Source organism: Rhinolophus hipposideros, assembly GCF_964194185.1.
Source record: "Rhinolophus hipposideros genome assembly, chromosome: 4".
In the NCBI taxonomy this organism is placed as follows: Eukaryota; Metazoa; Chordata; class Mammalia; order Chiroptera; family Rhinolophidae; genus Rhinolophus; species Rhinolophus hipposideros.
This window is the reverse complement of record NC_138050.1, coordinates 20,803,474-20,824,966: the sequence shown is the minus strand read 5'-3', so window position 1 is coordinate 20,824,966 and position 21,493 is coordinate 20,803,474. Positions and strand designations below refer to the sequence as shown.

The 21,493-nt window shown below is 40.5% G+C and overlaps 1 protein-coding gene across 1 annotated transcript in view; it reads right to left on the bottom strand.

The window, feature by feature from the left end:
* The window catches only part of WDFY2 (WD repeat and FYVE domain containing 2), a 173,519-nt gene extending 152,451 nt beyond the window's left edge, over positions 1–21,068 (bottom strand). The window contains exon 1 of the mRNA XM_081045387.1: positions 20,621–21,068. Coding sequence (XP_080901513.1) covers positions 20,621–20,757 — 137 coding nt within the window. The 5' untranslated portion in view covers positions 20,758–21,068. The remainder of the gene's footprint in view (positions 1–20,620) is intronic.
* Between the last annotated feature and the right edge of the window lie 425 nt (positions 21,069–21,493).

The window sequence follows — 21,493 nt, the reverse complement described above, 5'->3', positions numbered from 1 at the left end:
AGACCATACCAACTTTTCCCTTTTTATTCAGAAAGATAGATGATTTCCTATATTTGTTTTTAAGTAGAAGAAAAAGGGAAAGCACTACGGGGAGTGCTAACAAAGCCATTCCCCCTGTTCCCATTTGTGTGTGCAACACACAAAGTGGCAACCACATGATAAATTCTTATTCCTCTTCCCTTAAACTTTCAGTTTTAACTTTTTTCTGACTTCCCAAATCCCTGAAACTTTATATCTATGAAAATTATCAGTGGAAAGAATTAAGAAAGTTGGCTATTTGGTGAAAAAAAGCCAAAAAAGTTTGGGGGCAAAATAGCAAAGATGGTATCATTTTGAATTCAACTCCAAGGACATCCACAGCCACCGAGCTATTCGAGACAATATCTACGCACAACCATCTCCATGCATTCACCACCACCCAGACCACCAAACCTAGTCAAGACTTTCTTACAGCAGGAACTCGTATGTGCCATTTTAAGTGCTACCTTCTGGGCCTGGGTATAAGTCAGAAAAAAAGACAAGAATTATATGTGCCTAAGATTCAATTCCAATTTTAACTAATCAGCACTGATCAGCAAGAACTCCTTTGGGAAGTTTACAAAATAGAATAAAGAACTAGACTTTCAGGGCTTGCTCTAAAGCAAGTCTCCTAGGACTTTCCCTTAGAATCAATTTAGCTTTTAAAAATGAACATCAGGTTGCCTAATGCACCATATAATGGACGCATACATTTGACATCTCAGCACACTGGGGGAATCTCTCGGAGTGAATTTTCAACGTAACAGTTGTCTTTTCAAATTCAATTTTTTTTCTTTTAATCACCTTTATAGTATTCTTTCTAAAATATATTCCTGTGTTCTTAAACATAAATTAACCTTTTTTTTGATGCCTTAAATACAGATGTCCCAGGAGCTAATCTTACACAGAGGGTTGCCATTCTAATACTAATTGTCCCTAATTCTCACTTTGTTTTTAGTTCTTCTTATACCCACTTTCTATAATTTTTCCAAGGTCAACTGTCAATTCTTGATTATAGTATTAAGAACACCTTACGTACATCTTTCCACAGTCCTAACGTTTTGAGGGCCATGTGACGTTTGTTAGAGTTCTACTCAAAGTAAATAGTGGGAAATAAAAGTCAGTGCTGTGCACTTCTTGAGGGGTAATCAGGAAAGGGCACAGACATCCTTCTTAGGGGCCAGCAACGTTCAATTTCGTAACATGGGTGTTTTTAATAGTGCACTTCATTATACATTTGTAGATATACATTTGTGTTTTATGTGCTTTCTATAATTAAAAAAATTTAAATAACATATTATAGATAAAGAGTTAAATGGAAGATACACTTTTAGCCACTGTCATTCCAGCACACGCGAGTGCACGCACACATACCCACACACAGGCACACAGTGACATTCATTCAGGTGATAATTCAGTTGCTTGCAATTATATTTGTAGATGATAACCAGTGATATTTGTAGAAGATAATCCATTTCATTATTGTTTGTAATAGAGGAAAAAAACAAAAGAAAAAAAAGGAAACCTAAATGTTCTCTAAAAGGGGAATGGTAAAATAACTCATGGTACTAAATGAGGTAGGTCACTTTCTTCTCATACAAAAATATGTCCAAGGATATACATAATTAAATAAGCAAGTTGCAGGATATAATATGCATCTCTATATGATTTTATTTGTATAAACATGAGAGTAAAGTGACTTATTTCTGAAGAAATGCATGAGGAGCTATTAAACGTGGTACCCTATAGTAGATGGGAATAGTTGATGAAGAAAAAGGGGATTTTGCTTTCTACCCTTTGATTCTATTTGAATTCCTAGCCAATAACCATGTATTTCTTTAAAAGTAGACAATTAAATAAACAAATATATTAGTCCCCATTTGCTGGTGTAACAAATTACTACAAACTTGGTGGCTTAACACAAATGTATTCCCTGAGTTCTGGAAGTCAAAGGTCCAAAATGAGCCTTAGTTAAGAGGCTAAAATCAAGGTGTCAGCATCTGTTTCCTCCTGCAGGCCCCAGGGGGGAATTTGTTCCTTGCCTCTTCCAGCTTCTAGAGGCTGCTGGCCATTCCCTGACTTGTGCTCCCATGGCTCCAATCTGCTTCCATTTTCACCTTGCATTCTTCTAACTCTAACCCTCCTGCCTCTCTCTTTTAAAAACCCTTCTGATTACCCTGGGCCCATCCTGATGGAGGACGATAATCTCCCCACCTCAAGATCCTCAACTTAGTCACATCTGCAAAGTCCCTTTTACCATGTAAGGTAACATATTCACAGGATCTGGGGATCAGGAGGGTGACAGCTTTGGGGGGACACTGTTTAGCCTACCACACAAGTATATGCCAAACTGTTCTTGGCGGACGTCTTAGAACATGAAATATGGGGGAAGGGGAATGGGGAAGCACTTCAACTCTTATATTTCTGTATTATTTTAAATTTTTACATTGAATACATAGTTTTAACTAAAAATTCAATACATACACCGTATTTCATCAACTCTTAAGACACCATCGATCATAAGATAAATATTTTAGGTATGACTGAGAGAAAAAAACACTGACTGAACTATAATATTCATTCATGGCAAATTGTTTGCGAAAATGCCCTCGGAAATTCGTCCCATGGCAGTATGTCCACCGCTTTGCAATGTAACTTGACTGCGTCTCTCATCAACAGGCCATGTCCTTGACTCTGGGCTTGGCCTTGCAACTTGATTCAGCTAATGGGACATTAGCAAAGGGGGCTCGAACAGGAGCTGGAAAAGTACATGCACACTACGGCTGGCCCTCTCTCTTGCTAGTTCCTTTCTGCCACTAGAAAAAGTCCCAGCAGGTACACCTGCTGCCCCAGGCAACTCACTGAATCTTGCACAAAAAATAATTGTTGTTTGAAGGCACTAATCCTGACATCAGAAAACTTTAAAGGTGAAAAAAATGTAGATCTTAAAAATTAAAGAAATACGGTATGTCAATAAGTACATTTCAGTGTAATATCAGTATATAGGTAGATGTCTGAAGAGGATCTGCAGGAAGAAAGCATAAAAGTTTTAGTGAACAGTTTTTATGCCACATTTTGGCTGCTAAAGGTGACGCCTGCTTACTTTCTGGTTTTCAGTTACTTTTCATATAGTCAAAATCACTGAATAAGTGATCACTGACATGCAGGGCTATTGTTTTCTGTCACAAAGTATTAGAGCAAGATAAACTGTCTTGTCCATTCAATTGAAAAGAAGCTAACAACCTCAAGAACTAAATGGTGAAAAATAATTACTTTGTCATTCAGGTAGCTACTATGAATCACAAATTAAAAGTGATAATACTGGTAAATATCTCAATTTCATTGCATAAAGTATATAGTTTTATTAAAAAGCTGAAAATACAACGGCATAGTGTGAGTTCTAGTATTACATCTGCAATTTTTAAAACAAAGTGATTCTAAATACAAAAGAGGCTCTCGTCACCTCTCATTACAATACTGCATTTACAGGCATGTTGTGACCTTCTTGTTCATATCCCACTGATACAAACAATATATGTTTTGTTAACAAAAGTTCAAATCACAGTTCCATTGTGAAAGATGAAGTTCTTACACTATTGTTTTAAAATCCAGCTTCTGGATTATTATAAGAGCTACCATTTACAGAGTGCTTGTTTCCCAAATAACTAGTTATAATAATACCCGATCTGAGTGTATCACTGCAGGTAAATAAGCAATAGAAATAATAGCTTCATCCCTAGTGAACTTCTGCTCCACATATACCAGGAGTTACATAACTTCTTGGATCATTAATTGAATGCAGTTATTGAGAACTTATGATGGGCCTGACACAGTCCTTGGGACAGGAGATACGAAGTCCCTGCCAAAAAACAAATCTCCTACATTTCCGAATTGGAGATGTCAACTGAATTCATGCATTTTCTAACATCTGAAAATCCTATCAGACAACTCCTTCCATCCTTTAATCCTCACAAACATTATGGCACATTTCTGAAATGACTTTATGCTCTCTGAGAGAAGTCACACAGCTAATGAATGGAGGAGCTGGGATGCAAGCCAGGTAGGTCTATCTGGCTGTCTTTATACCCAGCACTGCCTTTTGCTGTCTCTGCCTTGTGCTTTTAGATTCAAAATGAGAAGTGAAGTGTTTCGATTTATGCTAGAATGAAAGAGAAGAACAAACTCATACAGTACCTTGGAAAAGTACCTTGGAAGCAACATATGATAAAATGTTGCCGGGAAAGCCCTCTTCAAGGGTCCCTAAGAGGCATGTGACCATTAGTCCCCAATGAGAAAATGTTAACTGGCTCCTGCATTTTTAGCATCCTCTCAAATGCACCGACACCCCCAGAATCCTCAATCAGCCAGTGTGGATGTATCATCTATTTCTCTATAAGGCTGAGTAACGACTTCCTCGTATGAATCACATCCCTTAATTCTCAGAACCTGTTGGGATAAATTGTATTACTCTGTGCATTTTGCAATAAGAAAACAAAGGTCCAGGTAATTGAGAGCTTACGTGCTAACTGCTTAGTATCACAGAGCTAATAAGTGGTGTTGCTGAAGCCAGGTCTGACTCGTGCCCAGGCTTTCAATCCAGTGTGCTTTCCTTATGTGGGCACTGACCAGTTCTAAAATCCAGAATCCACTCATCTTTAGAAATTTGATTAGCATCCTTCTCTTTGAGATCTTCCCTAATATTTTCACTGCAAGCTTCTCCAGCATTTTCTATGATCACAACCTGTCGTCCCTGAATTGCTGCATCCATTCCCAAGGCTTCAAAAATCCTCTTTTTAGAAAAGGGAACGCTAGTGCACTGTTGGTGGGATTGCAGATTAGTGCAGCCACTATGGAAAACAGTATGGAGGTATCTCAGGAATCTGAAAATGGAACTACCCTATGATCCAGTAATTCCACTCCTAGGCATCTACCCGGAGAAATTCAAAACTCCAATTCAAAAATCTGTATGCACTCCTATGTTTATTGCAGCACTTTACACAATAGCCAAGATATGGAAACAACCGAAATGCCCATCGGTAGATGACTGGATTAAGAAGCTGTGGTACATTTATACAATGGAGTATTACGCAGCCATAAAGAAGAAAGAAATCTTATCATTTGCAGCAACATGGATGGATTTAGAGAACATTATGTTAAGTGAAATAAGTCAGAAAGAGAAAGACAAGTACCATATGATCTCACTTATATATGGAATCTAAAGAAAAGACTATGTGAATGAACTAATCAGAAACAGTTTTGGGGACACAAAGAAAAAACCGAGAGTTGTTAGATGGGTGTGTGGGGGGGGGGGTTGGGGATAAGGGGAAAGGTGAAGGGATTTGGAAGCAGCTGGTAACCACAAGATGGCCTCAGGGTTTTTTTGAAAATTAATTTGGGGAAGGTAATCAATAATGTTGTAAAGATTTTGTTGGGTATCCGATGGACATGCGTCCTATTTGGGAGACCACCTCAGGGATACTGTGGATACCTGATCATGGCATTGTACACCAGAAGCTAAACATTAATGGATGCCAACTATAATTTTATATATATAATGTGATGGTTCAGTATGAGGTCGGAGGGATAGTGGATGGGGGCAGGGGGTTCACAGTATGAGGGATATAAATGATGAACGTCTAAGTATTACCTTGTCTTGTACACCTGAAACTAATAAATAAATAAATAAATAAATAAATAAATCCTCTTTTTTTAGTCTAGAAAACTGAGCCTTAAGTAACTTGTCTAAGACCATCCAGCTAAGAATGGTAGAGCAGGGACTCACACCTGACACCAACCTTTGCTCTTCACCCCGACATAATGATGCCTCCCCAAGGGTAACCTGCATCGTAACTCTGACATCCTTCTCAATGTGCCCCCATGCCAATGGTTCAGTTCAGGCACCACCACCATTTAGTTTAACCTTTAACTAGACCTCCCACTTCATGCCCCTGCTCCTCTAGCCACGCTGCCCAACAGAAAGCTACGCAATGATGCAAATATTCTATAATCTGTACTGTACTAATACTACTGTATTAGCCCCTAGCCACGTGTGGTTTCTGAGCACTTGCAATGTAACTGGTGCCACTAAAGGGTTTTACATTTTACTTCATTTCAATTAATTTAAATTTAAACTTAAACAGCCACACGTGGCTACTAGCTAGTATCCTGGACAACACAGCACTATGTAGTCCTCAAGTCTCTCCTCTTCCCAAGCCTGGACATCATAAGGCTCTGCCACATTCCCTGTCCTTGGGTTCCAGGACCTCTCCTGCAGGATCATAATAAACTCCCATTTCCTGAGGCTTGTGGGTGCATTCTCCGAACTAAAAGTTATGATTTAATTTGATTCCTAACTACTAAAAGAGCCTCTCCTCCTGAGTTTCTATTTGATAGAGGCAGGCTCATACTGATAGTTCCTCTCAACATATTCAGGGAAGTACCTTTCAGTGAAGAATAGGAAGCAGAAATTTCTGAGGGGACAAAATGAAGGAGCCAACCCCAATATAAATGCTTTTTCTAATTGGAAACCTTGTCAATAAATATTATAAATTGGCATGCAGTATATTCAAAAGAAATCAATATTTATAACACAAAGAAAGGGTGCACTGCATGCAGTCCACGTTAGTATTTTACTTGGCCAGAAAAGTTTTTAAAAACATTTTTGCATTAACTTTAAAAACGGAAAGATTTCACATGAAAATTTGAATTTTTAGTACTTCTCGAAAACTCCAGTGATCTGGAGACACAGGCCTGCACTCTCACATGGCAAACATCTGCTAGAGCTGAGAAGCAGCTGTCCTCTCCCACTGGGCAAACACTCTCTACTTTGGCACAATCCCCACTACCCCCCTCTGATATTACAGATACTGACACCCACCCCAGTTACAAATAATTATTCTCCAAGCATGCTGCTTCCCTCATTTATGTTACATGCCTTGTGCCTATGGCCATGTGAGTCTGTGACCCCTACGAGCTCACAAAGAATTTTCATATCCATTCCTTCATGTAATTCTCTCCACAATGTTAGGAGAAAGGTAGCATTATTCTCCCTGTTTTATAAATTAGGAAGCTAATGCTCAGAAAAAGGAAGACTAAGAGAATCAAGGTTTTAATTTAGGTCCTATAATTCCTTCTCTTGAACTCTACAGGACACTGACTGACAGTAGCCCAGGAATAATTCTATGATTTAAATTTGGACAAATTACTCACATTATAATTTAAAAAAAGAAAGTCCTTCAATATCTTGCTCAAAATGTCACTAAGAAAATATGGCCAGGTTTGATTATTTGGCTGCTTTACATGCCACATGCAAGCTATGAGTGTCCCTGGAGAACTACTTCCCAGCCTTTTAGCACCCTGAGGAACCAGACAGGGGTTCTCCCAGCCAGAAGCACACAGCCCAGGGCTCCAGCTACTCCACGCCCTACCAGGCAACCAAGGGTTGAAAGCATCACTAGCTCACCACACCTATAACTTAAACCGCAAAGGGAACTTCTGCTCCAGATATTCTGGAATGAAAATAGTAGAAAACATACCACAAGTTTAGGAAACATAGCGGTTGCGCTTTTAGAAATTCTTCCAGCAGTTCAGTATCCAGTCTAAATGAAAAGAGCAAATGAACGACTTCAAGTGGTTTTAAAAGGCTGTCAAGAGTTGGCAGACTTTCTGATATTTCTATTTCTCAGATTAATTGATAAACATCAAGGTAGTCCATGACCAAGGCACTTATATACATTAATCATAAAAGCCCCAGGCCTGTATCCACGAACTTAAGAAACCACAGGTCCCAGAAAGAAGAATTTAGATTACAGCATCAGGCCAATCTGGGAATCTGTTCCAAGGAGCAAAGGCAGTCCTGCAATACTAGAAGGGGCAGAGTTGGGGGTCGGGGAAAGAGTTGTAATCAAATGCAAACCATTTGGAGACAAAGCTATTCCCAAGCTCATCGCTAACACTGGTCCAAGCCGTACTGTGTAATTCGCCCAGCCAAAGGCCTAGTGTGAGATGATACTAGTGATTTATCTCCCCATCTCCAAATTTGTTAAAGTGTTGAAAATGAATGGATGAATGAATGAAAAATGAATGAAGGAATGAAAGCCCCATCCTCCCTTGTAGCTTGATGGTCTTATAATAGAGTTATGACCAGATGTGAAGCTGAAAGCCAAAGAGCCATCTTCAACCATAGGGCGACCATATGCTGGAGATGGCAAAACAGAAAGAGATTAAGGACCATCTATCTCCAGATGTTTTGTTAGGTGAGAAAAATAAGCCCGTACTTAGTTAGGCCTAACTGATAAACGTCCCCCCTCAGCTACTCGGCCTTCCTCATTCACAGAGCCTGCTGTCCATCAGTAAATGCAGCCCTTCCTGACATCACTCAAAGTCGTATCTATAATTCTGTAAAGAAGGGCATCACAAAGAGTAAAAGGGATGTCTACCCTCTTTCTATGTAGTTAGTATTGTCATTTATTAATTGGTTAGCTGATACTCTAGCTTTTTCTCTAAAAAACCAAATTCAGCCTGTTGTGATTTCCACGGAGGCTATATACGGGTCCTCCCACACCTACCTAAACAGAGGCTGAGAGAAGTGCTGGAGACACAGTGAGGCTGAACGGGAGCGCTACAGAGACCGATAACCCAGTGTGCACACACATCCCCACTCTGCCTCTTCCTGGCTGATTCCTCATCGTTCAAATGAGAGTAAAATATTAGCTTCACAAAATCATCTTGAGGATTAAATAAGAAAAGGCACATAAAAGGCTTAACACTGAGCCTGGCACATGGTATGGACTCAGTAAATGTTAATATCCTTGAGGTTTGTCAGCCTCCTCCCTGAAATAGGATACATACTGTGTCCATATGTGCTTAACAGCCTGGTTTTATGTCATTTTTTGAATATGTTTGTTGAATGTATAATTAAATCTTATATTTATATTTTTATCAGGAAAAAAATCTCTTATTTCACCATGTGTTTTGATTAGAAGTTTAGAAAATATGGTTACCATATGCACTCTACTCACTAGTGCAGAAATTTGTCATATAACAATGGCTTTTGCTCAGCAAACATTCATAATGAAATACCTACCCATTCCTCACTTTACATTTACTACAAGAAAATAGTGGTCAACATGTCAAATCAGCAAATGAGGAGAAAATGGTTATTGGAACATGTCAAGTGCTATATGAGCAGATTTCAAGGAAAACAGGGCAATGAAAGTCATGAGAACAGCAGGAGTCAGTGTTCATTATTCTGTGGCGACCAGAGCACTAACCAACAACACACCAAGCTACAAGGGCACGGGCTCATCTCATACCACACCACCCAGCGGTGGGCACATGCTGGATTGTTGACCTTCATCTGTTTTTTGAGGCTTCCCCCTCCCCCGCCCTCATCCTCAGGCTAGACAGTGATTGCCATATTCCTGCAACATGACCCCACTTCTGGCCACCATCCCAGAGTGGACAGCTGACCCTGGCTGGATCAGTCAGTCCCTTCCCAAGAAATTCTGGAACTGGGACTGGGAGACCGATATCAATCTCTCCTTATCCATCTAGAACTGTAACAGGTAAAATTCAGAAGCAACTGGCAGCCATGTTCCGCCATGTGGAGTAAGTAAGAAATACAGGAAGCCAGTGTGAGCAGAGAGAAGAATGAAGCAGACGGACAAACCCAAGAGCAGCAGGAAGAGGGAACTTGGGCCCACAGGCGTCCCTGTCCTTGGATTCTTGAGCCTCCTCCAGGAAGTGCCAGAGCTGGTTTCTGTTCCCAGTACCAAAGAAAACTAAGAGACTCCACCGCAACTAGTTGACAGAGTGACCCCCTTCCTCACTGTGGGCTAACACACAGCACAAAACTCCATGGCTCCGATTTTGTCTAGTATGTTCCAAGTTCTGAACTAGAGGCCTTAAGAAACACAGTGACGAGGAGATCACAGCGTAAGACGAACAAAAAATGTCAATGCATGTGAGCAAGTGTTTTAATAAATACATGAAGAGTGTGCTGAAGGCATGCAGCTATCAGGAGATGAGGAGGAGGAGGAAGGGGCCACATGCAAGCACTGCTAATCCCTAGAGCAGCTTTACAAGCCAAAGTCCGCAGCAGCTAAAGCAGAAATGGCCACAGAGATCATTATCAAGGCACCCGTCAAAGCATGTGCAAACCTTACCAGTCTTGCTTTCGTAAAATCTTAAAACCCCTAAGTGGGAGGGGACTTAACTTTTCTCAGTATAGCTTTCTGATTTTTACATAGGCATGTACTATCACCTTAAAAATAAGCGTCATTATTTTTTAAATGTAACTAAGTATCAATTTTTCCTGCTATCTTGCATTCAAATATTCAGAGCTTCAGCTATGGTATGGATTAATTAGTCCACGTGGAAAATGAACTACCAAATAACTAACCTTTTCTAACCTTAAGATCTTGTTTCTTTTGTACTATGATTGTTTAATATACAAATTGTAGGCACTCTCCTAGCTCAACTACATTTCAAATAACTAAAACGTTTCCCCATTTTGTTCCATTCTCTCCCCAAATAAATACAGTATTTGTCACCAGCTTTAACCTCACTTTTCCACATATGTAGGCATTGACTTTTATGTGAAACCCGAAGTTTTAAACCTTGGCTACTAATTCAAACTTCTAAAAGCATGTGTATAGATGAAATCTGTCTGAAGGGGGCTTGAGCCCACCAGCTGCAGGTTTATAATGTCCAGGCTTCCAGCTGAGCACAGCTTAGTTAGTTTTATCCCTACCTCAATGTGTTCCCCATGGAAGACCCAGAGTATACAGCCCTGCCTCCAGGAGACCAGTGGGGACAAAGGACACACCATGCAGGACAAGATGGTAAACAGAGAGAGAGGGAAAGCCTGCAAAGGAGAACACAGCACCAACCAGCCACACACCTCTCCCTGACCACCGGCTCCAACAGCGTAAGTCTGAGAAGTGGCAGTAAAAAGATGACAGAGTAATCCCACCCTTATATATCTAGAGAAGAAATAAAGAGGCTCAGAACCATGAAAGCAAACAAACAAAAATGCAACAGCCCAGCCTTTGTGTATTCAAGGTAGATTCTCAAAACAGTCAGGCCTTAATGGAACCATAGCAACAAAAAAAGCTTACCTACTTAGAGACATGGGGGTATCATAAACCAAAAAATAAAATTTTTACTGAACATCCATGCTCCGAGTACAATGCAAGGTCCTATAGGAATATCAACTCATGTAAACAGCCCAACAACCTAGGAGGAAAATTATTCTCAACTTACAGATGCAGAAACTGAGATGCTGAAATCCTAAAGGTTGTGAAAGAGCCACTCATCTGGAGACAAATGATTCCTTTCCCGTTAATTTTCTGACCTGGCCAGAGAGATTCAAGCTATTATTGTAGACATAATGGCAAGTAATCAAAGACAACTCATTAGCTTCAATGATTAATAGTGGAGAACTGGTATTAAAAGAAGCTGAGATCCTCAAAACACAACAGAACCTGTAAGTATGTCCTGTTGATAATGAGAATTTAATTTTGTGATAAAGGCAGTTTTACAAATAAAAACAAAAGACAGCATAAAGACCATTCAATAAGTGATGCTGAAATAATTCAACAGCAAATTTTAGAAAACTCATTACATTCCTTAATTTACACCATCCAATGAAATACACTCCAAATAAATCAACAAGTTGTTTTTTCACCAAATTATATAAGTGAGATGAAAGAAAAATAAATATTCAACGAATCTCTGGGGAAAGTATTACTTTAAAAAATGGAAAATGATGGAAGAAATTTCAATTATAAAAACAGATGATTAAACTAAAAAGTAAAAAGGCAAACAATGGATTGTAAGACATATATGGATATACAGTAACAGACGTAGTGTTAACATCCTTACTATAGCTATAAGATATGCATGTGCACACAAAACTGTTCAGAAGAACAAGGAGACTTCAATGGAGAAACGGACAAATGACAGGAACAGACAATTCACAAAAGGAAAAATAACAATAAGCAAATAGAAAAATATTCACTAGTCAGCCAAAAGATACAAATTAAACATCAATGAAATGTCACTATTTTATCAAATAAATTATGAAGAAGAATTTTAAAATAATAAATGTCCATGGCTGGTTAAATGTGGCAAAATTAATATCCTCATATGTCACTATAAACATTATAGGTGGCACAAACATTTTGAAGAGCAATATGGCAATCTTCGTATAATTTTTCCTAAAGAAATAACCCAAAAGTCTGGGAGGAAAAAAAACCTATATGCACAACAAGTTTCATCACAGCATTTATAAAACTGAAAATAATGTAAATGGCCAAGAGGAAGTGATAGATAAATTACCACGTACCGGGCCGACCCGGTGGCTCAGGCTCCGTGCTCCTAACTCTGAAGGCTGCCTATTCGATTCCCACATGGGCCAGTGGGCTCTCAACCACAAGGTTGTTGCCAGTTCAGTCTCTCTGAGCATCCAAGGGATGGTGGGCTCCGCCCCCTGCAACTAAGATTGAATACAGCACCTAGAGCTGAGCTGCCCCCGAGCTCCCTGATGGCTCAGTTGGTTGGAGCGCATCCTCTCAACCACGAGGTTGCTGGTTTGACTCCCGCAAGGGATGGTGGGCTGCACCCCCTGCAACTAGCAATGGAAACTGGACCTGGAGCTGAGCTGCGCCCTCCACAACTAAGACTGAAAGGACAACTTGAAGCTGAACGGCGCCCTCCACAATTAAGACTGAAAGGACAACAACTTGACTTGGGGAAAAAAAAAGTCCTGGAAGTACACACTGTTCCCCAATAAAGTCTTGTTCCCCTTAAAAAAAAAAGTACAAAATGATAGTTACAGAATAGTCATAAAAAAAAAAAAATTACCATGTACCCAATAGATTATCAGCACCTTGAGAGTAAGATGTCTTGTTCATGATGGGAGATCCAGGGGCAAGTTCATACAGCACAAGCATTAAATAAGTATGAGTGAATACGTAAGGAAAGGAAAAGTATACAGCCACTTAAAATAATGGTTAAAGGACTAAGTAGTTGGTGGCAGAATTTTAAGTGGGGGCAAGAATATAAAAGTATATGATTATAGTCATATTTTTGAAAGCTGCATTAGAAAGACTGCTAAAAGGGAATATGTAAAACAAAACAGTCATGCTGAGAGGACTATAAGTAATTATACTTTATTATAGTTATATTATCTTTATTCGAAATGTAAACATACCCCCAAAGGGATCACTACTATGATTACTTTAAAAATTTTAAGTTGATCCTTAGAAATTGAAAACATAAAAAATACAGTAACTAATGGAAAATGCGTAAAAACCCTTGAACAGCTCCATTTTATAGGTAAATATGCCTAGCTAAAAAGAAAAGCATAGTCATACGGAGAGGTGAACAACTGACATTCCTAATTTAGATGAGACGCACCATTTCTGAGTCCTAACTCAGTAATAAAAGAACCATCACAAGAACCCAAAAACACCTGCCCAATTTGCTGTACTTCTGGTTTTTTTCTGGATCTGGGCTGAAAGGACTTATACTTGTTATCTTCTGACTTGGAGGTTTCTGGTAAGACAAGATCAATTATATAATCCCAGCAGGAATTCAGACAGGCAGGGTGGCCAGAGATGGGACAGCCTTGGGTGGGTGAGTTTCTGAGTTGAACTGTATTTCCACCATCTAGAACACCAAAACTACACACAGAGAGAAGGAGGGTACAAAACTTCAACAGTTTATCTCAGGCACTTGTATTTCAAACTATTGTTCTCAACCCATTATGGGTCATGAAATCTAATGAATGAGTCACAGCTGGGATTTTATGAAGGGTACAATAGAACAGAAAATCTCAGCATGCACGTCTCATTAAGATGATACCATTTTATAAAACTTTTGTGTCCGTTATCTATGTGTGTCAAAGTATGTGAGTCTTGGGTGGCAATGCTAAATACAGTTCTTACTATGATTTGTGGTAAAAAAAAAAGTTTCAAAAGCATTTGACAACCCAGGCCCTGCAAACCACCCAGAGCTAAACTGTTCAGTATTTGAAATTAAAGGATTCGCCTAGAAGTAGGAATGTAGTGAATCCAGCTCAACTAGGTATCAGGCAATACAAAACAAACACCTCTTTAATATTTCATCCAGGAATAAATAACCACTGCCATCCCAAGGCTTGAGAAAGCATCACTTTACAGTTGCCTCAAAAATTGCGTGCTACTTTTTCCCCTCTGTGCACTTTTCTCCACTGGAGGCTTTATGATGTGGTTGCAAATATTTTTCACTTATCTAGTCACTATGTGAGCACGTCATAGTGCCAGAGTCACAGCTAGGAAATCCTATGCCCTCCTTTACCAGATGGAGAAACTGAGGCTTTGAGTGATGAGATGCCCTAGAAAATTCCCAAGGTCAATGCAGAGTACAGCTAAGTCAGACTCCCAGCCCCAGTTCTTTCCCAAGAATCTTTAAATTAAAGGCACACAGAGCACAAAGCAGCACTCTCTGCCAAGAGACAAGTAGATGACTTTTTTTCTTTTTTGCTCTTATTTGTTAGTTTCTTACACACTCTGAATTAATTTTTCCTAATAACTAAATGAAGCGTTTGGATAAGGCGGCCCCCTGCCCCTTAAAAAAAAAAAGTTAATGGGACTGCTTACTGAAATTGCACAAGGAAGAGTTATTTTTTCTGCATTAGGGAATTTCCAGGCTAATTGTGGTACTCTCCTGGAGAGACCTATTCATATAAAATTGAATGAGTGTTACCTCCTTCTATTCTGATACTGTGGTTGAGAAGAAAAGCTTGCCTTGATGGCCATTTCCTTTTCAGGTAAGTATATACTGTATATAATTTATTTAGTGTTATGGATATCAATAGATGACTACTTGAAATAATCTTGAACCACAATTTACTTATTGCTTTCTAAACACCACTGTTTTAATTTCCCCCAAACTGTTATTTTTTAATGACATCACAATTGTTCTCAACAACGAACAGAAAATGTCTCTGTCTCAAAGCCAAATTCAAAGTGAAAACAGAGCCAAGGAAAGATGTTATGCAAGAAGAAAGCAGCATTTCTGTTTTTAAAGTTTTGATTTTGTGTTCTTGGAAAAGATCAGCTCTCTGAAGTCTCTTTCAGCTACTAAAATCTTATGATTTTTACCTTTATTTTTTTCCCAAAGTAACCCTTGAGGTATAAGATAACCGGTCAGGATTTCACAATCTGCGAAACATTCATTCTAGCAGTGTCAGAATTGCCACTCTAATATTTTCCATTGTCTTGTCATATCCAGATGAATGTATTCTGCTTCAGACCTTTTGAGGTCCTGGCCAGAATCTGGTTTAATTGCGTAACTTAAGCAGGAAATTCAGAACCATCTGTTTTGAGGTCCCTGGAAGCTCCACCTCCTCTAGTGAGCCTCCTTAAACGAGCTTACCCATAGCAATCTTTTCTTAAAAAGTCAGTCTATATTCTGACCTTTAGAGACACAGAGGCAGCCTGTTTCCAGACGGATTTGTTAGCATGAAGACTGCTTCATGTTCTGAATCCAGCATAAAGGTCTAATTTTCATCATACGGGGCATGTCCCATTTGGGGACCTTGAAACTAGCAATCATGACCACCAAGTGATGAGCCTCTAGTGCATAGTTGAAAGTTTATTCATTTTATGACATTTAAATAGACTTGACATACTCAAAAAAAATTAGTTTAGATGGGTTCTAATTTTGTCAACTTTAGAGACCTCACACCATCATTCTAAGACGTCCTCAACTTTCAGAACCATGCTTACACTGTGGGAAAAACTTTAATTTGAATTACGCTTTTTTGATGCAAGTGTTATAAAATGCATGATACGTAAAACTCCACCAGAAGCTCAACTGAACTGAGCCAAGGTCTAAGAATGAGTGAAACTAATGGTTTCAATAAGAGAACTGAGATATTGCAATTGCATAATGAAAAGAATCAATGGTAAATGAACCAATAGTATAGGAATTTATAAAATGAAATGAAATTTTAAGGTATCTTTTCAAGAAACAGTCAAGTAGTCATAGCCACTTAGAATAATAGTTCAGAGATGGAAAAAAGGGCCTTAGAGATTAAAAAATCCAACCCCTCTCTGGTCCCAGCCCCTTCCCACCACATCCCCTTTTGCAAAGTTACTTACCCTGGGCCAAAAGCAAAACGCTAAACTCCCCTCATGTTCAATTCAAATATCTTTGCTCTTGGAAACTTACAACCTACTCAGGACCATTCCATTCCAAACAGATGTCTGATCAACCAGTGTTTAATTTCATTCAATGGACATATATTGCCTTTCTCCTTTGTGCTAAGCACTGGGGATTGGGTCACTTTATATGAGATAAAAATCTGATTCCTTTTTACCCATTCCAGGGGTTCTGTCTGCATTCAGGGTTTACAGAGAACACACCTACATTGCATACACTGGTCCTGGATAAAGTCAGAAGACAAACAGCAGTTGCCCAGAGTCCCCTCCCCCATACCCCACCATCACATCCTCAGGGCTTTTTATTCAGGCAAGAACTCCAAATTCTTGCACCCAGAGATTTGTGAATTTTCACAATTATAGTTATTCCCCTGGAGTCACTAATTTTTCAGATTCTTCAAAGTGTGACACTCAGAGCTGGGTTTGGGATTCAAACAGACTGGCTGCTGAGTTTATACTCTTAACCAGTCCATTCTAGTGCCTCTCAACGAATAAGAGTTTTCTCTTCCTTCTCTACCTAGAATATCCTTTCCTCACCTCTCGCGTTTTCACATGAACTCCAATTCATCCTGCAAGATCCATTTGGAGCAGAGTTCCTTTTCTCTAAACACCACAAGCAGAGGACCTAGACAACCTAGACAACTCCAGAGGACATTGCACCTGTCTTCATTCAGCCCATCTTCTTATATTGAGATTAAAAAAGAAAAAGCAAGAAAAAGAAAAAACACTTTTACCCATTGCATGGGGATAGACTACTAGTAATGGAACAATTTCCTTTAATTCTTTAACTACTACCAAGAGTTACTGAAATTCTCTGTATGAATGCTAAGATTACTGCCTTGTGTTAAGATACGCCTATAAAGAATTTACAAAGATAAAGATCTGAATGGAGCTAGGTCCTGTCTGGAGAAAAGACTCTCCTGGCCTTCGACACTTGGAGAAGAAGCTGCCACTGCACGAGGAAACCCCTGCTAAGCTGCAAAATAGAGCCAAAACGTCTGGGAGGAAGCTCCTCAGCAAGGAATATTAAAATGGCATTCACTCAGAAAAGACAGTCCAGAAAGAAGCTGGGGAAAAGGGAACTCAAGGTACCAAAGCTGGATAGAATCTAGATAGAATCCAGCTACAAGCAAAATAAAGATACTCACAGAAGGCTAGTGAGTTCTAGGAACAAGCTCTGTTTTACAGCAGCGACAGAAATGTCTAATTATAAGTCAGATTGTTGTTATTTCTTATATTCCCTTATATTTCCTCTTAATATTCAGTAAAGTTCCAGCCTGTCTTAACTATGCTAAGATGAACTGAAGGTGAGGGTTTTTATCTTCTCTTGGGCCTGAATATTAGAATATTAGCAGTCCACCACAGAACCGTAAGGGTGAAAATGGTAGTCCAAGTCTCCTCCCAAAAAGGTAAGACTCCTCCTGAGGAAGGTAAAATGCAGGGGCCAGCAAAGACTGTGGAATCCAGCCACTCTTCCCCATCTGACAATTCTCTTTTCAATTATAAATATTAGTAGCTGTGGTTTTATTATCTTCTAAAATTTCCTAAAAGGACCTAGTCGTTTTCATCAGTGTACTTGTAGTGTGCACATGTACTTGAAACACAGGAGAAACTCAAATGTCTGATGAAGAAATGAATGAAATAACGCATGGACTTCCAAAGTTTTAAGGCACCTTAAAGCCTGCCCATCCGTAAGTGTACATTTATTTGTCCACACAGGTTGTCATAAAATTCATTCAACAAATATCAGTTAAAGGTCTACAATAGGTAAGATGCTGTGCTTTCAGAAACAAAAACAGATCAGTTACTGATACAATGAATGTTTACTGAGAGCCTACTGTGTGCCAAGCACTATGCTAGGCCCCAAAGATACTATAACATAATAAATAAGATGCACATAGCACCTTAGGTAACTCATTGAGAAGATAAATGGACAAGTATCTATAACACTGTTCAGAAAATGTTTAGAAAAACATAGAAAATATTCAATGTTTTCAAAGGTACAGATAAAGGCTATTGGAAGTCAGAGGTCAAAAAGAGAAACCAGGGTTTCAAAAGAATTTATAGGCAACTTCCATTCAGGAATGGGACATTATCAGTGGCTTAACCTTACAGTTCAGGAATAAAGACTACTAGTTTCTAGCTGAAGCAGTTAATGGACATGACTTTGTAGGTTTAGATGAAAATCAATATTCTATCTTCATATCTTTATTGACAGTGACATTGGATTTTGAAAAGCAAGAATAGAGATCAATTCTGTTTTAATGAAAACCATAATCGAAAACGAGTTCTAAATAACAAAAGTTTTTTCCATAAAGTCCAAGTCTCCTCCCACAGAAACACAGACTTGTGGATTTGAGTAATAACAAAATATATGTAAAGAAGTATGGGTAGACCTTATTTATTTAACTCTGTAATAAAATAAATTCTATTATTTACATTGTAAACTAGGAAAGTGAAAATTAAGCTAATATATATCTAAACATCACATTTCTTTTGTCCTATAATCAAACTTATAATGAAACTTATTTTCAGTTTCTTTCATATATGCTACGTTTACCTTCTCCAAATACTTTGAAATGCACCCTACTAAAGCTGTTTCCTTCAAGATAAACAGACTGCTTTGGAAATCAGAAGACTTAGGAGCTAGCCCTGACTCTACCACCAGCAACATGAATTTGGGCAGGTAAATCCTCTGGCCTAAATTTTCTCATTTACAAAATGAAGCTGTTAGAGCAAATAACCTCTAAGAGCTCTCTGAACTCTTTAAAACAAAAACAAAAACATCAAAACCTGCCTCTACTCCCAAACCATCAACCAAAGCAAAAAGTTTCACAACTAGTATTGAAGGAATAGGTTTAACTACCTTTCTTCTTTTACTCGCTTCAATGAACTTACCAATTTCCTACATCAGTTAGGTTGAGCGGTTTCATCTCTAGTAGGTACAGACTGGGAAAAATGATGTCTATTAATATATTCCTTTAAATACAATTCTGTCACAAAAGACTTTGTAGGTCCAGAAGCAATCTCTTTAATAGAAGTTTGCCTCTATCAAAACTCACAAGATTTCTCTGTGAATTTCAAAAGGTTTCTACATTCATGTATTATATTTCAGGCATGAATTTCTTCTGTTTGTTGCACACTGTTTGCCATTGGTGTTATGTTTACAACGTTTTCCATTGGATCTGAATAAGAAATGAATCCATTTGGCCATCTGTATGGAGTATGATGTAGACATTCGCACGTCTTCAATATACTCATCCTAGTTATATGGAAATACCTACGATATGAATAAATCTATCAGGCAAGTTTTTTGAAGCCACATTGTATGCAAAGCACTGGATTGACTATAAAGACAGTAACGACACTGTGTTGCTTGACCTCTGCCTGCAATGTTAGGAGTCACAGAGAAAAAACATTCTCTCACAATAATTTGAATTTACACTAGGAAAATCTAACTACTGTTTTAAGGTTAAAGCTCCTTGTCATATACCTCTACAGTGTTAAATTTTTTAGAATGCTAACAATTCCAGAAAAATACCATAACTACTTTATTTAAGCAGCAGTCCTATGAAAATTAGCATCGTCAGCCTAATTTCTGCAAACTCAAGGGCATTGAAGCAAAAAAACGCTTTTGTCTTTAAAATAAGGGAGCGTATTAAAGGCAAAACAACCGGCTCCACTTCTGCAAATTAAGCAAAAAGAAAGGAAGCACGCAAAGAAGGAACTCAAGAGCTGTTTGCAGCCGTGGTCCCTTGCAAGTTCTAGGCGCTTCCCTCTGAACTCGAAGAGATTTAAAAAAAAAAGAAAGAAAGAAAAGGGAGGCACCTCTCCTTTGGGCAGAAACCCAGAGTTACTCTTTTCACAACTTGGTAATATTCACTGAATTCAGTGTAAGACGTCCAGGAAATCTGGATTCGGTGGGAATGTCTGGCAGAAGAGTGGCATTTGCTTTCTCCGTTTGGAGCCCTAAGAACTGCAACAGACAACTCAAACACCCTGTTATTGTCGCAGAGGCGGCTCGGAGCATCCTCCCCAGGTACACACCTGCAGGGCGGGCGGCTCCTCCCTCTCCCCCTCCCGTCCTCAGGGCTGGACCCAGAACTAGGGTGGCCGGCGCGCGTTAGTCCGCGGGCCTCCCCGGCGCCGGCCGGCGTCACCGGCTCCGGGCGAGCCCAGAGCGTACGCCCCGGTCGGCTCTCCGCTTCCCCGACCCAGGCAGCCGCGGCGGCGCACAATCCGACACCCGCACCCCCAGGATGCGCGTCGTAATAAAACTTAGAGGAGCTTGTCTGCACTTGCGCCGACGTGGAAGCACAGCCCCTGATGCGGGTCCGAGGATCGCCAGCCCGTCCCGCCCCTCCTCGCGACAGAGGGGCAGCGGTCTGTACCTGTCCTCCGAGACGCTGATGACGCCCTCCTCCTTGGGAACGATCACGGCCATATTCACCACCTCCTGGGACCCCTCGACCCGCTGCAGCAAGATCGGCTTGCGGGTCAGCGGTTTGGGCTGGATCTCCGCCGCCATCGGAGGAGGGGGCGCGCCCGGGGCGCCGCTGCCAACCGCGCACTGGGGCCGGGCGGAGCAGACCGCTCGAGGACAGCCAAGAGCTGAAACAAGGACTCTGGTTGGCCCGAGCGGGAAGCCGGGGACCCGCGATCATAGCCTGGCCGCCGCCCCCGGGAACGACTCAGCGCTCCCGGCTTCGTGCACCGAAACCGCCACCACCGGCGCTACAACCCCGCGCCACCACCAGCGGAGGGGGCGGAGCGCCAGGGGGCGGAGCCGGCGAGGGGCGGGGCCTGCCGCAGGAGGTGGCCGCTGGTCGGCGCGAGGGCGGCGGCACTTCCGGAAGGGCGGTGGAGGAGGAGGAGGAGGGGAAACCTAAAAAAGGAGGCGGGGCGCTGACGGCCCAATGCGCTTGCGTCTGCATACTTGTACATTTCCGCCCAGCCCCTCCGCAATTCCCAAATCCTTGCAGCACCTCCCCTAGAACGCATGCGCCTGATATGCTCTGCGGCGTTCTCGCCACCTTCCGCACCCAGTGTTTAGTCTCCACCCTCTTTAATCTCCCGTGAACGCGCGTGACCACACCACTGGGAAGGTGCTCGCCAGAGGTTCCGCCCCCTCCAAAATCCTTGAAAAGAAGGCGAAGAGTTGAGGCGGGGAAAAGCACGCCTGGGCGAGGCCGGAAAGAGAAGCGAGCAGAAAGGAGAGAAGCTGAACTAGTTATCTAGTTGGACGTGACTGAGCATGCGCACAG